This window comes from Bos grunniens, chromosome 2, assembly GCF_055505025.1.
Source record: "Bos grunniens cultivar Pamir isolate PY7600 chromosome 2, Bosgru_T2T1.0, whole genome shotgun sequence".
Lineage (NCBI taxonomy): Eukaryota > Metazoa > Chordata > Mammalia > Artiodactyla > Bovidae > Bos > Bos grunniens.
The window spans coordinates 116994432-117011150 of NC_141166.1; the positions used below are offsets into that span (position 1 = coordinate 116994432).

Below are 16719 nucleotides of genomic sequence, written 5' to 3' on the forward strand. Positions count from 1 at the left end.
TGTAGTCATCGATGAGGCCAGAATAGAAAGAAGGGATTCTTCCATGAAGAGTATCCCAAGTCAGGGTAAGAACTTTGTGTTTTACAAAAGTGCTGGGCAGTCATTTAAGGGTTTTAAGCAGGGGATTTTTATGATCCTATTTACATTTTTTAAAAGATTGTTTTGAAAAAATAAATAAATAAAAGATTGTTTTGGTTGCTACGTAATAGTAGGCTTTGCTCAGTGGTTTTGGTTGTGTCTGACTTTTTGTGACCCCATAGACTGTAGCCCATCAGTCTTCTCTGTCCATGGAATTTCCCAGGCAAGAATACTGGCGTGGGTTGCTGTTTCCTTCTCCAGGGGATCTTCCCAACCCAGGGATTGAATGGGCATCTCCTGCATTGCAGGTGAATTCTTTACCACTGAACCACCACAGAACCCCATGAGTAGGCTATAGGAACACAAAAGTGAAATGAGGCAGTGAATTAGGAGGCCAGTGCAGTAACCTTACAGGACTAGGTGGTAGCAGAAGAGATGGAGAGAGAGTGATGGAACTGGGATATGTATCAGGCTGGGTGGTAGCAGGAGGCAGTGTCACAGTCAAGATAATTTGAGGGAAGATTAAAATGAACAATTTACAAATGTGTGGACTGAGTATAAGGAAACCGTAAGAGATAGACAGTAGCCTGACTTTTAACCTGAAGCCCAAAGGGAACGGGAAGTGAGGCTACCAGAACCCAGAAAGAGAAAGTGTGCCAAGTTGGCTGCCTCAAGAGAAGCTCTGACCTTTGGGCAGAGGGCATAGCCAGTCCCAGGCTATGTTACCACTTTAGAAGGCCACTGATGGGGATAAACCTGCCGACACCATCCTTCTCTCCAACCTCCTATTAGGACTCACTGTTGGCCAGAGGGACAGCAAGTCCAGTGACTGTTCTATACAGAGTGAAAGAAAATGAGCGATTCTGGAGGGGCGAACAGAAGGTGTTAAGTGCAGCATGTGTCGGGAGGTACTGTGGAGAAAGCTCCTGGACTGTTCTTGCGACCCTGTTCTCCAGAGTGTCATCCTTGAACCCTAAAGCTTCCTGCCTGCCTCTGTGCTTAGAGTACCAAGTGTCTTGCACCCATCAATTGTGAAGTTTATTTCCTCGCATCCAAGTTCTTGGTTTACAATAACTTGTATAGTGTCTATTTAATGTAAGACTGTGGTTAGTGAATGAATGAATATCCCCTTCCAGGTTCCTATGTTCTCCACACCTATGGAGTGCGGTTACTCCGGGTCAGCTCTCCGGCCACCCTCTGCTGTGCAAGCAGCAGCACCTCCACGGCTTTAGCTGTGCTGGCACACCGGCCGCCTCCCAGCTCCCCAGACGGGCCCATCACAGGCTCCTGTCCTACTTCTTGGCCATCTCTAAGTCCCACTCTCTCTCCCTTTCACCCCTCACAAAACTACTGTCAACCTGTTCTGAGATGATTACCTACATTTTTAGTGTTTTTTAACCACAAAGATCTAAATTCTGAGGAGTAGCAGATGTATGGCTTCCCCTCCGAGCTGTTCTGTATCAAGTTAGCACTCTCATCCTTGTGTCTTAGAACCTTGGTGAATATGCATGAGCACACACACACACATATATATCATATATATCTCAAAGCCAAAGATACATGATCTGTCGTTCCATTTAGTGCTTGAAGATGCAGGTGTTTCGTGCTGACATGTCTCGTTGTATAAATGTTAACACCGGATTTTCTTTGGAGATTATAAACTGAGCCTCTGCTTTGATGAAAATAAAATACCAAACATCCAAGCATAAATGACTTATTTCTTAAAAGAACAAACTACTTCATGCTTATCAGCCTCCATATCTTGCCTGTCTGGTACAGTAGCATACACAACTTTCTAGCTCTGCCTCCAAAACTAGATAAATCTCTCCTGTGATAAATATTCCTTCTGGGGCAAAGAATGCCTCTGTGTATTTATCTAGAGAAAGAATTTAACTCTTGTCTACATGTTAAGAAAAAAATTAGGGTGGGAGAAGAAGGAAGAGGAGAAAGGTAACAGATTGTGAAGGATTGATTACTAAAGCAAAAAAAAAAAATCAATCTTGAGACTTTGATGATTTAACCAGCCACAAAAGCATAGAAATGTATGAGAAAGCCCTGATTGATTTTTAACTCTGTAATCCTTCCCACCCCATCTATTATCCTGTATGGATCATATTAGCCATCATTATGACTAACACAAGACAGAACACTGACATTCACCTGACATGATATAACTGTAAGTGGAATCGGCTTATACACAAAAGCTTTTACCTGGTTATTAATAGTGTTCTCTGCGGGTGAGGGACTGGACTGATATTAAAACCTCCATCGGCTGTGTGGAGCCATTGCAATTTGATTTCAGTCCAAGAAGCAGCTCCTCAAAGTAGTTCTTGTACAGCGCCCTGACAAACTGCACGAATATCATTCCTGGATGCTCACCCTTTTAAAAGGCTCATAAAATACTGGGGGCTGATGACACCTTGTTGGCACTGAGGATTCCAGGCTACAATGGCTAAGTTGAAAGACATCAAGTATGTTCACAAATGCCTTGACGACATCTCTTGTCTTCGCCACCACCAACATGAATGCCAAGTAGAAGAAGATTCAGAGCAGATAACTTTTCAGGTGACGTGTGATAGTAAAACACAGATGAGCACGTAATTGAAGTATTAAGGTCACTTGGTGACTTTTGCTTGTTTCACTTACCGTCAATGAATAAATGCAAAATATTTAGTTCTTAAGCAACCATTTACCTACTCAGCTCTGTGAGGCTTTCAAACACTTTCATTTCTAACTAAACCAAGAGCTAAATTAGAAATATTAAATTTAGCAGTTCCAATTAGAAAGCCCTGATTTTCCTTTTTTATTCAACAAAATATCTTTTTTTACTCAATAAACATTTACTGAGTCCTTACTATGTAACAGGCATTTTCCAGTGAGTGGAGTAAATGCATTATAAAAAAGCATTACTATAAAAGGGGTCATAACCCTTGTCCTCATGAAGTTAACAGTCACTTTCAACCCTGGAACCTTGTTGGGAGACACATGTATGCCATTGTATGTTATGTGACTAAGCACCTGTGAACTTAAAGAACCTAATAGATTTCCCCGAACGATGCTGGCTTCCTCCTACCCTTGAAGCCAACACATGGCAGTCAAATCCTGAATAATATTCTAAAACACAGCTGGGCAGGTAGGAGACGGGAAACCCAATTTATAAAACTAGTAATTCTTTCCTTTTGGAAACTGGAAAATATCTTCTCTTATAATGAGGATAAATTTGAAAATTCCTGTGTTTGGGAGTTACATTCTGAGGATCAGTTGTGAGATCCTAGAGAAAAAAAAAACAGATGATAGAATTTAAAGAAGTGAAGTCACTCAGTCATGTCCGACTCTTTGCGACCCCATGTACTGTAGCCCATCAGGCTCCTCCCTCCATGGGATTTTCCAGGCAAGAGTACTGGAGTGGATTGCCATTTCCTTCTCCAGGGGATCTTCCCGACCCAGGGATCAAACCCTGGTCTCCCACATTGTAGACAGAAGCTTAACCCTCTGAGCCACCAGGGAAGATAGAATTTAAAAGTGACTGACATCCAAGATTTCAAATAATGTAATCAGTGAGGAGGAGGAAGCATGCATTTCAGTAATGTACATTTCAGGAATGATAGTACAGTTCAGTCAAATGATGATACATCCTAGTATCTGCTCCCTGACTCAGTAGGATAAAGGCACAAATGGAAGGTCTATTCTTATACTATTTTATGAGCTTTCCAGGTGCTGGTATGTTTCCACCAGGGAGTGGCATTTTCTTGGACATGCATTTGCTCCTCCTGAATTAGCATAACTGTAGGCGGTGCTAAGCCAGAGTGCTCTTCACATCTGCATCTCCTGACAACCAGTCAGACTCAGGGTCTTTGATGCCATTGTCAGGCTGAGTCCAGAAAGCTTGAGAACACCTGAATCAGCTGGGTCACCTCACAGACACCAGAATCCAGAGAAAAAAATACTCTGTCCAGAAGCAGCCCCAGCTTATCCATGAAGCAATGTACACTGATAGTCAGTGTGGCATCACGGGGACAAGGCATTTTTTTATTTTTTTATTTTTTATTTTTATTTTTTATTTATTTTTTTTTGGCCCTGAAAAGGGCCTTTGGTTGAAATCAAGCTCCTGAGAGCAAACTGGAAAGCTTAACCGCCAAAGCCGTAGAGAGTACAGCCCTGGCGCTTGAGAGCGTAGACCACGTCCATAGCGGTGACTGTCTTCCGCTTGGCATGCTCGGTGTAGGTGACCGCGTCCCGGATCACGTTCTCCAGAAACACTTTCAGGACCCCGCGGGTCTCTTCGTAGATGAGCCCAGAGATGCGCTTCACACCACCACGACGAGCCAGGCGGCGGATAGCAGGTTTAGTGATGCCCTGGATGTTGTCGCGCAGAACCTTACGGTGGCGCTTAGCGCCGCCTTTCCCCAGACCTTTGCCGCCTTTGCCGCGTCCAGACATGGTTTCACGAAAAGTAAACCAACAGCAACTCAAGGCATTTTTTTAAATCCACCTAAAGCTTGAGAGTGGCAAGGGTGAGTCTAAATATTACACAATTGCCTAGAGACACACAGTGAACCTGTTGTTAATTACACAAATGGTCGTTGTCATCCATAAGCATCTCACCAGAACTCCATTATTTAATAGCTGAGATAAGGAAACTTCCACTTTCTTGAGAATCATATACAGATTTGATGGTTATGGAGGCACAACATCCATTCCTACCTAGACTCCAGTGGCTCAGCAGCAAAGAATCCTTCTGCAATGCCAGAGACGTGGCAGGAGCTGTGGGTTTGATCCTTGGATTGGGAAGACCCCCTGGAGAAGGAAATGGCAATCCACTCCAGTATTCTTGCCCAAAAAATCCCAGGGACAGAGGAGCCTGGCGGGCTATAGTCCATGGGGTCGCAAAAGAGCTGGACACAACTGAGTGACTAAAGAACAAAGACTCCCAAGGAGACCCACCATCACCCATACAAGACTATAAGCTTTTCCAACCTGAAGCTCAGAGCTTTCTGGAAAAAATGGTCAAATGCCATCTAAACTTGTTTCCCTTGTTAAGTTCTTCCAAAGAAATCTGTATTTTTCTTTAATGGCCCTCACAGTCCATTATATATGTGGGTGATGATTTCTGTTTCCCTGCTGACCTTAAGCTGTGTGAAGGTTTTTGTTCATTGCTTGTAATGACCTAGTACAGTGCTGGGCTCACAGAAGTCACTCAAAGAATAAAAAGTGAAGCGATTTTGATTCACTAGAGTCAAGAGACCACCTATGTATTTGCTTGTTTTTATGGGGCCACCATCACATGTCACAATAAACAGGTCCTTGTTATCTTTCTTGGAGACCTTTTTCTGTATAAATATCATTAGTGTAGACACTGACACTCAGATTAATGAAGGGAAGCAATTTATTGACCTGATATTTGGTATAGATGTCATTAACAGTGCTCCTTTAGTGCAAATGGCATCAGATGAGACACAGTCTCCCTGCAAGAACACGAAGAAAATCATCTAACTACTATTCTACAGCTGTTTACATGAAGCCAGCCCTCTAAGAATTGTTGAGCTGGCTCTGCAACAACTGTGAGCCTCCTGTAATTGCTCTTCACTGATGCTGTTTTTAGGACTTCCCTGGTGTGTGAGAAATACATCCTATCATAAATTGAGCTGTTGTGATTTTAGTTTTTGGTGATATTATTATCTGGTTTTCCCCCTCCCCTACATTAAAGACACTTAGAAAAGTTACAATAATGAGACAAGGTCAGAATAGCTCCAAATAACCTTACTGAGAGGGTGATATCCAAAAAGAGGTCTTAGAAACAAAATAGAGGCCTGGTGGACCTGGGTGGTTTTTCAAGTGCACCAGGAATATGTGTTCTGTTCACAGATTCTTAGAAAAGTCAGATATACTCATTAGGCAATAACGCAAGATTTGGGAAAAATGATATATATCCATTATCTACTCAGGCCTCACAGACTAATTAGTGACTGGGCTTTATCACATGTGCTCCTTGCACCAGCCTCAGTCTTCCAGATTTTCTTTCCCAGCTTCAAAGATAAAACATCTATATGCCCAACTTCTTACCACCCATTCTGAAGCTCATTCCTCCATTTCTTTAATGATTATCCATTCCTCTTCCACTGGAGAAGGAAATGGCACCCCACTCCAGTGTTCTTGCCTGGAGAATCCTAGCAGAGCCCGGTGGGCTTCCGTCTATGGGGTCGCACAGAGTCGGACACGACTGAAGTGACTTAGCAGCACTCCCCTTACATACAAGAGCCCTAACTGGCGAAAAGTCTTTCTAGATCCCATTGGCCACATTACCAGAGAGTGACCCATTCCTTTTAAAAATTTGTTTAAATTTATTTATTTTTGATTGAAAGATAATTGCTTTACAGTATTGTGTTGGTTTCTGCCAAATATCAACATGAATCAACCATAAGTATACATATGTCTCCTCCCTCTTGAACCTCCCTCTCCATCCCAGCCCTCTAGGTTGTTACAGAGCCCTGGTTTGAATTCCCTGAGGCATAACAACAAATTCTCATTGGCTATCTATTTTACATATGTAATGTATGTTTCCATGGTACTCTCTCCATATGTCCCACCCTTCCTTCCCCCAACCCACCATGTCCATAAGTCTGTTCAAAAGTCTGTTCTCTATTTCCATGTCTCCACTGGTGTCCTGAAAATAATTTTATCAGTACCACCTTTCTAGATTCCATTTATATGTGTTCGTATACAATATTTATTTTTCTCCTTCTGACTTACTTCACTCTGTATAATAGGCTCTAGGTTCATCCACCTCTGATTCAAATGTGTTCCTTTTTATGGCTGAGTAATATTCCATTGTGTATATGTAGCACAGCTTCTTGATCCATTCATTTGTCAATAGATATCTACATTGCTTCCAGGTCCTAGCTATTGTAAACAGTGCTTCAGTGAACATTGGAATACAATGTCTTTTTAAATTTTGGTTTCTTGATCCATTCCTTTTCAATACTGTCCGGACAGTCTCCTTCCAGTAACTTTGACCTATTAGTCTCTAGTTATGCTATTTAGGGAGAAGACAATGGCACCCCACTCCAGTACTCTTGCCTGGAAAATCCCATGGACCGAGGAGCCTGGTGGGCTGCAGTCCATGGGGTCGCTAAGAGTCAGACATGACTGAGTGACTTCACTTTCACTTTCATGCATTGGAGAAGGAAATGGCAACCCACTCCAGTGTTCTTGCCTGGAGAATCCCAGGGACAGGGGAGCCTGGTGCACTGCCATCTATGGGGTCGCACACAGGCAGACACAACTGAAGCGACTTAGCAGCATGCTATTTAGACAGAGAGGCAACGGCACCCCACTCTAGTACTCTTGCCTGGAAAATCCCATGGACGGAGGAGCCTGGTAGGCTACAGCCTATGGGGTTGCAAAGAGTCGGACACGACTGAGTGACTTCACTCACTCTGGTCAAAGATACAAACTTATAGTTACAAGATGAATAAGTCCTGGAGATTCAATGATCGGCATTTTGATAGTTAATAATACCATATTACATACTTGAAAGTTGCTAAGAAAGTAGATCTTAAGTGTTCTTAGAAAAGAAAAGAAATGGTCATTATGAAATATGATGGAAGTATTAGCTATCACTATGGTGGTCATCATTTCAAAATAAGTGTATCAAATCAATACGCTGTATACCTTAAACTTATGCAATGTTATATGTCAATTATTATCTTGATAAAACTGGAAAAATAAAAGAAAAGAATGAGAAGCTCATGAAGATAGCCTCATGAATTCCACAGGATGGTCAAAGTATGGTCAGTCATAAAACTGGAGAGAAAAAGTTGAAAAGAACAGGAAAATTAAAAATGAAACAGTATTTCAAGATTTATAGATGAATAGGTCATCTGGCAGATTTAGAACTTCATACAGATTCTAAGTCACAGTATGCTCAAAAGTATGTGTATATAAATGTTTTTAGACATCAGTCCTGAAAAGTTGATTGATTGGTTTTTCTCTGAATGAAAGCACCACAATCCCATAATCCTGCCTATTATGCCATAATTCCTGCAGACTCCTGCATTTTGAAGGGCTTCCCTGATAGCTCAGTTGGTAACGAATCCACCTGCAATGCAGGAGACCCCGGGTTCGGGAAGATCCACTGGAGAAGGGATAGGCTACCCACTCCAGTATTCTTGGGCTTCCTTTGTGGCTCAGCTGGTAAAGAATCTGCCTGCAGTGCAGGAGACCTGGATTCAATCAATAAGTTGGGAAGATTCCCTGGAGAAGGAAAAGGCTACCCATTCCAGTATTCTGGCCTGGAGAATTCCATGGACTGTACATGGGGTCGCAAAGAGTCGGACACAACTGAGTGACTTACACTTTCACTTCCCTGCATTTTGAACTTGTATATATCACTTTGGTCATGTTGGCCTTTGCTATTTCCCATTTGATTCTCCTGAAATACAAATAATATCTAAATAAGCATGTCACTCTGTACTCCAGTTGATTTTCAAAGACTCTATATTCCATCTGAGTCTAGTTTTCTACTTGTACAAGCATCTTTTCCTGGACTTTAAGAACTAATAATGGCACAGTTTGGCAAGTAGGAAAAAAAGTATGCCCTTGAAAATAAAGCTTCCACTTTGGAAATTAATACTATGGTATGAATCACACATGAATAGAAATATGATTGAAAATGTATATTTTTTTCTAAAAGTCATAAAGCAAGATTAATGGTCAATTTAAAACTAAAACCCACCCACAAATGAAATCTCTTTCCCTAAACCTCACCGGTACACATTAAAAGAGCATGTTTCTCCACCCTGTTATTTTTCACTACTGGCATCCTCTGGGTTTCCAGCCAGAAGCAGGAAACACTGAAAGCCTTCCAGGAAGCCTGCACTGGTAAGATTTGCCCCAGGTTTGGCAGACTAAGGAGTGAATAGAATCATCACATCATCCTTGTTTATCACATGGTGGTTTATTGCTGACCAAAGCCTGACACTGGGCTCTCTTTGACCAAACAGAACCCTGAGCTCATATGAGCAACCCTGGCCTCCAAGAAGAATGCTCAAGTCAAAGTGCCACAGAGAGGATGTAATAGAGGTGAGTTTTTCCCACACACAGAAGAATTTAACCCAAATGCCACACAGGAGCTATCCACTAATTGCATATCCAGAACATGATACACATCAAGGTATGGGCTGAAAAGGAAGAATCTTGGCCAAGAACATACTGTGATTCTGTGACTTAATCGCATTTGTCCATCTCTTACTCTGTGGTCCTTTGAAATTTCCAGTTGGAATTTTAAGAATTGGAGTAAATGAATATGCCAAATCCCTAGAGTCTGCAGCTTTATCAATTTGATTATTTTTAGCTATCCTTTGACTAAGAGCGCCTTCTTGATTTTTATAGTTCCATTTGCCCACAATAGATATTTTAAGTAAAAAATGGTTTGATTTGAACACCTGGGTCACCTAGTGAAAATGAGCAGGTAAAATTAACAAGGTCTAGCCTACTGAAGCGACTTAGCAGCAGCAGCAGCAGCCTAGTGTAAGATATGTTAGCAGAGGTAGTTATAAACAGGTATTTCATATTTGCTTAATGCAATATTTGAGCCATTGCATCACTAAAAACACTAAAATGTGTTTCTATCCATTACTTAGCTAAAGTATCATTAAATTTAAAACAAGGTAGGAGGGAGAGAAATAAAATTAGTGATTAATATTAGGTCTGTTGCCCAATATCCTTTCTCATCCAAATTAAGAAAAATTAAGAGTTTGATTATTCTTTCCCCTTAGAGAACTGGGAATCCATGTATGATAGGGCGAATTTTTTTTCATTTTCTCCTTTCTTTATAGGTCTTCTTCATCCTCTCCTGGGAAGGAGAGGAAAGAGAAAGTCTTTGAGAGTATGTCAGTGCGTTAATTATACCCCCAAAGAAGATCAGCTTTAGCAAGGGAAAAGTTTGTCTCTACTGAATGGGAGAAAATATTTGCAAATGATATGGCTGATAATATCCAACATATATAAACAGCTCATACAACTCAATATCAAGAACACAAAACCCAATCTAAAAATGGGCTGCTGCTGCTACTGCTAAGTCACGTCAGTCGTGTCCAACTCTGTGCGACCCCATAGACGGCAGCCCACCAGGCTCCCCCGTCCCTGGGATTCTCCAGGCAAGAACACTGGAGTGGGTTGCCATTTCCTTCTCCAATGCATGAAGGTGAAAAGTAAAAGTGAAGTCGCTCAGTCGTGTCCGACTCTTAGCGACCCATGGACTGCGGCCCACCAGGCTCCTCCGTCCATGGGATTTTCCAGGCAAGAGTGCTGGAGTGGGGTGCCATTGCCTTCTCCATAAAAATGGGCAGGAAAACTAAATAGACATTTTTCCAAAAAGGAAGTGCAGATGGCCAACAGGCGTATGAAAAGCTGCTCAGCATGACTAATCATCAGGGAAGTTCAAATCAAAACCACAGTGAAGCGTCACCGGACACCTGTCAGAATGGCTATCATCAAAAACAACACAAATGACACATGATGGTGAGAAGGTGAAGAAAAGGAAGCCTTCGTACACTGTTGGTAGAAATGTAAATTGGTGCGGCCACTGTGGAAAACGGTATGCAGATTTCTCAAAAGACTAGAACTACCATATGACCCAGCAATTCCACTCCTGGGTACATATCTTTAAAAAAAAAAAAAGAAAGAAACTAATTCAAAAAGTTACACACACCTCAATATTCATAGTAGAATTACTTACAATTGCCATGGATGCAACCTAAGTGTCCATCAACAGATGAATGGATAAAGAAGATATGGTATATGTATACAATGGAATACTCCTCGGCCATAAAAAATGAAATTTTTCCATTTGCAGAAACACAGATGGACTTGGAAGGGATTATGCTAAGTGAAGTCAGACAGAGAAAGAGAAATACTGTACGATATTACTCACATATGGAATCTAAAAAATATAATAAACTAGTGAATATAATAAAAACGAAACAGACTCACAGATACAGAGAACAAACTAGTGGTTACCAGTGGGGAGAGTGAAGGGGAAGGAGCAATAAAAGGGTAGGGGATTAAGAGGTCCAAATTATTAGACATAGAGTAAGGTATAAGGATATATCATATAACATGGGGAATATAGCCAATATTTTATAATAACTATAAATGGAGTATAACCTTTAAAATTATGAATCACTACATCATATATATGTCAATATATAGTACTCTATAGCAACTATGCTTCAATAAAAAAAAGAAAAAATTCCAAATATTAAAAAAATGGACTAAAGGCTTTAATTTAATAAAATTACTAGAAGAAAACATAAGTGGCAAGCTCCTTGACATAGGTCTTGGCAATGTTTTTTTTAATCTGACGCCAAAAGTAAAAGTAATAAAAGCAAAAATAAACAAGTGAGACCACATCAAACTAAAAAGCTTCTGCACAGCAAAGGAAACCATCAACAAAATAGAGATATGATTTACTGAACGGGAAAAGATATTTGCAAATCATGTATGTAATAAGCAGTTAATATCCAAAGTATACAGAGAACTCATATAACTCAATAAAAGCAATCTGATTTAAAAATGGGCAGGATATCTGAATAGTCATTTTTCCAAAGAAGATAGACATATGGCCAACAGATACATGAAAAGATGCTCAATATCATCAACCATCAGGGAAATGCAAATCAAAACCACAATGAGATGTCATCTCACACCTATCAGAATTCTGTAATCAAAAAGACAACAAATAACAAGTATTATTGAGGATGTAGAAAAAGTGAGCCTTTGTGCACTGTTGGTGGGCATGGATATTGGTGCAGCCACTATGGAAAACAATATGGAGGTTCCTCAAAATTTTTAAGTAGAAGTACCATATGATCCAGAAATTCCACTTAAAAGATATCTGCAGCCCCATGTTCACTGCAGCAATGTTTACAACAGTCAAACTAGGGAAACAAGTTTAGGGTCCTTGCTGCTGCTGCTAAGTCGCTTCCGTCATGTCCGACTCTGTGCAACCCCATAGACGGCAGCCCACTAGGCTTTCCCATCCCTGGGATCCTCCAGGCAAGAACACTGGAGTGGGTTGCCATTTCCTTCTCCAATGCATGAAAGTGAAAAGTGAAGGTGAAGTCACTCAGTCGTGTCCGACTCCTAGCGATCCCATGGACTGCAGCCCACCAAGCTCCTCCATCTGTGGGGTTTTCCAGGCAAAGAGTACTGGAGTGGGTTGCTGTTGCCTTCTCCATCTAAATAGCATAACTAGAGACTAATATGGAGAAGGAAATGGCAACCCACTCCAGTGTTCTTGCCTAGAGAATCCCATGGACGGAGAAGCCTGGTAGGCTGCAGTCCATGGGGTCGCACAGAGTCGGACACGACTGAGGCGACTTAGCAGCAGCAGCAGCAGAGACTAATAGGTCAAAGTTACTGTAAGGAGACTGTCGGCAGTCACACAGAGATTTCTAACAGTTGAAAGTATTGAAAAGGAATGGGTCAAGAAACCAAAATTTAAAAAGACATTGGGCTGACACGGTCTGCCTCGGTGTCTGCCGCCGAGGAAACTTTGGGTCTCTGGATGTACGCGGGGCTCTGGGCCTTCGGGCCGCCAGCTCTGGTGCCTGGTTCGGCCCTTGCCGCTGGAGCCGCCCGCCTGGGCCTGTGCGCCGGCTCCCGTGTGGTGTTGTCTGGCTGACCCGACTCGTGGTGCCACCTCTGGTCTCTGGGCGACCCGAGGGCGGCGGGGTGAGGCGAGGCGCCGTGTGTCTTCTACCCTGTGCGCTCCCCGCTGCGGGCAATTTTTTTTTTTTTTTAATAAATAAAAAAAAATAAAATAAAAAGACATTGTATTCCATTCCATTCCATTGTACTCTGTTAAATGGATGAATAAAGAAACTGCACATATTCACAATGGACTATTATTCAATCATAAAAAATAAACAAAGTTTTGCTATTTCGACAACATGGATAGACCTTGAAGGCATTAGGCTCAGTGAAGTAAATCAGACAGAGAACGACAAACACTGTCTGATCTCTTTTTTATGTGGAATCAAAAAAAAAAAAAGATCATAGATACTTAGAAAGAACAGGTTGGGTAGTTGCCAGAGATGGGAAGTGACGGTAGGAGAAATGGGTGAAAAGAATCAAAAGTAAGAAATAAAAAAATTTTAATTAAAAATGTTTTTAATTTTAATTTAAAAATTAGAATATAGTATCTGAGATAAGAATAAAGGTTTCAAAGAGGGAAAGAAAGTCGTCTTGGAGAGGGAAGCTAGAGACACTACATGTGTTGAGTAACTTCAGTAGAATACAAGTATTTAGGCAGGAGGAGTAACATTAAGTGGAGTTATGAGAGTATATTTCTCCTTCGATATATGAAACGAAAAATGAACAAACCCAAAATACAAAGGAACTATTGTGCACCGTATTCCCCAAAGCTTCCCATCAGGAACTGCTAAGGCAGTTGCTTTCCTTTTACACAAATAACTCATACTCAGCTACATTCTGCGCTTTAGACCAAGTTGATCTGTTCAGTTCATCCTCCCCACTAACTCTCTACAAAAACTTAACCTCTTCTCCTGTCCCTCGTGTACATATTACTTCCTCCCTGAAACCCTCCTCAATAAAATAATGGCCCACTTTCACCTGGCACTTCACAAGTAACAAAGTACTTTCCATTCATCAACTTTCATGTTGATTCTGAGAGCTGGGCATCTTCATCTTTATTTTACACAGAAGGAAACTAAGGCACAGGGAACATAAGTGACATAACCAAGTTTGAACAGCTAGAACTGAGACTGAAACTCAGATAGTCTTGGCACTCAGGCAAATAGCAATTCTTCATGTCATAAGGGCTTCCCTGATAGCTCAGTTGGTAAAGAATCTGCCTGCAATGCAGGAGACCCCGGTTCAATTCCTGAGTCAGGAAGATCAGCTGGAGAAGGGATAGGCTACCTACTCCAGTATTCTTGGGCTTCCCTTGTGACTCAGTTGGTAAAGAATCCACCTGCAGTGTAGGAGACCTGGGTTCAACCCCTGGGTTGGGAAGATCGCCTGGAGATGGGACTGGCTACCCACTCCAGTATTCTGGCCTGGAGAATTCCATGGACTGCATAGTCCATGGGGTCGCAAAGAGTCAGACACGACTGACAGATTTCACTTTTGCTTTTCGTGTAATAGGGGAATAAGTCCAGCTCAGGATTGCTTAAAGAATAAGGGGCCTTTATTATCTCTGATAACTGAAAACAACAGAGACGGCAGCACTTGATCCAAATACGATTTTGTCATGAGGCCTCTGGCCCCACTTCCCTGTGATTTTCGGTTGGCTTTGCATTTGTCCACGCACAGGCCTCACTCTCAGGCTAGCCCACATCATGACAGCAAAATTTATCCCAGCAGTTCAAGTTTTTATTTGCATGCCATACCAACCAGGAAGAGAAGATCCGATGGCAGCATTCTCAGAAAATGTCTTTTGAGTCCCAGCTCAGGTCACATGCTTCCCCCTAAGCCAATAAATAACTGTAGCCAGAAGGATAGACCAAACGTACAGTCTTAGCCTGGATTGTGCCCTTAACCCATGTCCCAAAACTAGCCTCAACTCAGACATGGAATCACTGCCTGGAAACAGTCAGATCATTAATAGAAGTCAGGTTTATGAAGCCAACAAGCATCTTGATAGAGTCAGTGGCAGTCTTGCACTGGAGACAGTTACCTGCATTTACAGTGAGCAAGGCTGAGAGGAAACAGCCCAGTTAGTCCACAGGATCCGGTTCCTCTGGGATTTTCTGTGACCCAAACTTTAGGCCCCGTCCCACTGGATAATTATACTTTTACCTTATAGCTAAAATAGCCCCTTTCAGGAGCCTAGAATAAACATAATTGCATGGGATTGGAGTCTACCCCTAAACTAATTTTTACATTCTTTGAAAAATTTATTTGTATTGTGTGTGTGTGTGCATGTATTATGTAGAACTGTTGCTCAAGTCACTGATGGATAGTTTTATAAAGAGTCACCCATCTGCCTTTGCATAGGAATAAAATCCTATATCACAGCAATAACCTTCAATAAAGGTTAAGCATGCAAACTTTGGTTTAAAAAAAACAATTCGTCCATGATTCAACTGCTTTTATCTTCAAGCCTTTAAAGTGGAAGGTAAAAAAAAAAAAATAAAGTATTTCATCCTTGACATCTTCAGGGAAGGTATGTATAAATAGGAAACAGACATAAAATCCCTGGACATAAGGAGACAGCAAATAATTACACATAATTCAACTGCGTAAAAATATATAGGTCATAAAATAGGTTAAGGGTGTTGCCCTTGGAAGCTACTTTCTGTCAATAGGCATAGGTAGATTTGCTAGATCCACAGGTTGAATTTGCCACCCTCTGATTCCTTGTTACCACTTCAAATATGAGGCTAAACACCTCCAAGTTGCCTCTGGGGTAGTCATAACCTTCAGAGAGTTGTTGATAGTGATCACATTTCTCCTGAAGTCTTCGTGGATGCAAGAATACATATTTTGTTGTGTGAGTCTTTATAAATCAGTCATTCTGCCCGCTAATCACCTTTGTGGCTTCTCTCTGAACATTCTCCAGTACGTTTCCAACTTGCTAATAATGAGGTTCCCAGGCCATGGTGCAGTACTCCAAACTAAGTCTTTCTCATTGTACAGAGATGGACTTTGCCTCTTTGCTTACTGGTACACTGGTTCCACTTATAGAGTTCTCATGCTGCCAGATCATATATGAATCCATGATTCATGTGCTCTCTGTTACAATGCCTGTGGGAACCCAAGCACTTCCCTAAATAGGTCAATGCTTGACATATAATAGATGCTCAGAAAAAGTCCTTGAATAACTGGACAAATGAAAGCATGGACTCCTTGGTTGTGTCTTCATTGAACCAAAGTATTTATTACAAAGAGAACAAGAGAGATGTGTTTATGATGGAGATAGGGGGGGAAAGGAACAGATAAAAAATCATCCACTGATTATTTGGGTTGTATCATTCAAACATTTCTACCATTTCCATTCTATTGAGACATAGGTCTACTTCCATTTAGCACAAGGCTAACTGGAGTTCAAAAAACTAAGGTCGTCACCCCAGTGGTAGAACACTTGAATTGCACCCGAGAACATATTTGGAATCTCAAATTGTAGTGCCTGTTGTAGCCTCCAAGCAAAACCAATTTTAAAATATTATTGGTAAAATCCTTAGAGTGTCTACCTCTTTAGTGGAAATGTTGGAGGCATGGGTTTCTAACTGTGGTTTTGTTGACAGAAGTCTTGCCATTTCTACCCTCAAGACCAGGATCCAAGAGGATGGGACATGCGGTAGACCGCACCTGGTTTCTGCTCTCTGTTCTAATTGCAACAAGTGGCGGTCAGAGTGCCAATAACAGGGGCAGAAGTTGTGACCATTATTGCATACCTGCTGTATACCACACACTCTACTTAACTCTTTGCGTATATTATCTCATGTAACCCTTAAAACAGCCAATTAAAATAGGCATTATTAGATCAATTTTACTATATGGAAACAGAGTCTCTTTAAAGATTGTCTAAGGATTGCACAGCAGAGCTTGTGTGCTAATTCAGCTCTCTGAGACGACAACATGCTCTTCTGCTAGGATAGACCCTCTCCTGCCTTC

At 41.4% G+C, this 16719-nt stretch overlaps 2 protein-coding genes across 9 annotated transcripts in view; both read right to left on the reverse strand.

The window, feature by feature from the left end:
• LOC147378618 (uncharacterized) overlaps positions 1-16719 on the reverse strand; it is a 210410-nt gene that overhangs the window by 109797 nt on the left and 83894 nt on the right. The window lies entirely within an intron of this gene.
• On the reverse strand, positions 4162-4562 carry LOC147378619 (histone H4-like). Its single transcript, XM_086363743.1, has one exon. It carries the CDS (start codon positions 4516-4518, stop codon positions 4207-4209), a length of 312 nt encoding a protein of 103 aa, XP_086219869.1. The 5' UTR covers positions 4519-4562; the 3' UTR covers positions 4162-4206.

Bases quoted from the DNA above. Each gene is read 5' to 3' on its own strand.
- LOC147378619 (XM_086363743.1), bottom strand. From the start codon at position 4,518: ATGTCTGGACGCGGCAAAGGCGGCAAAGGTCTGGGGAAAGGCGGCGCT.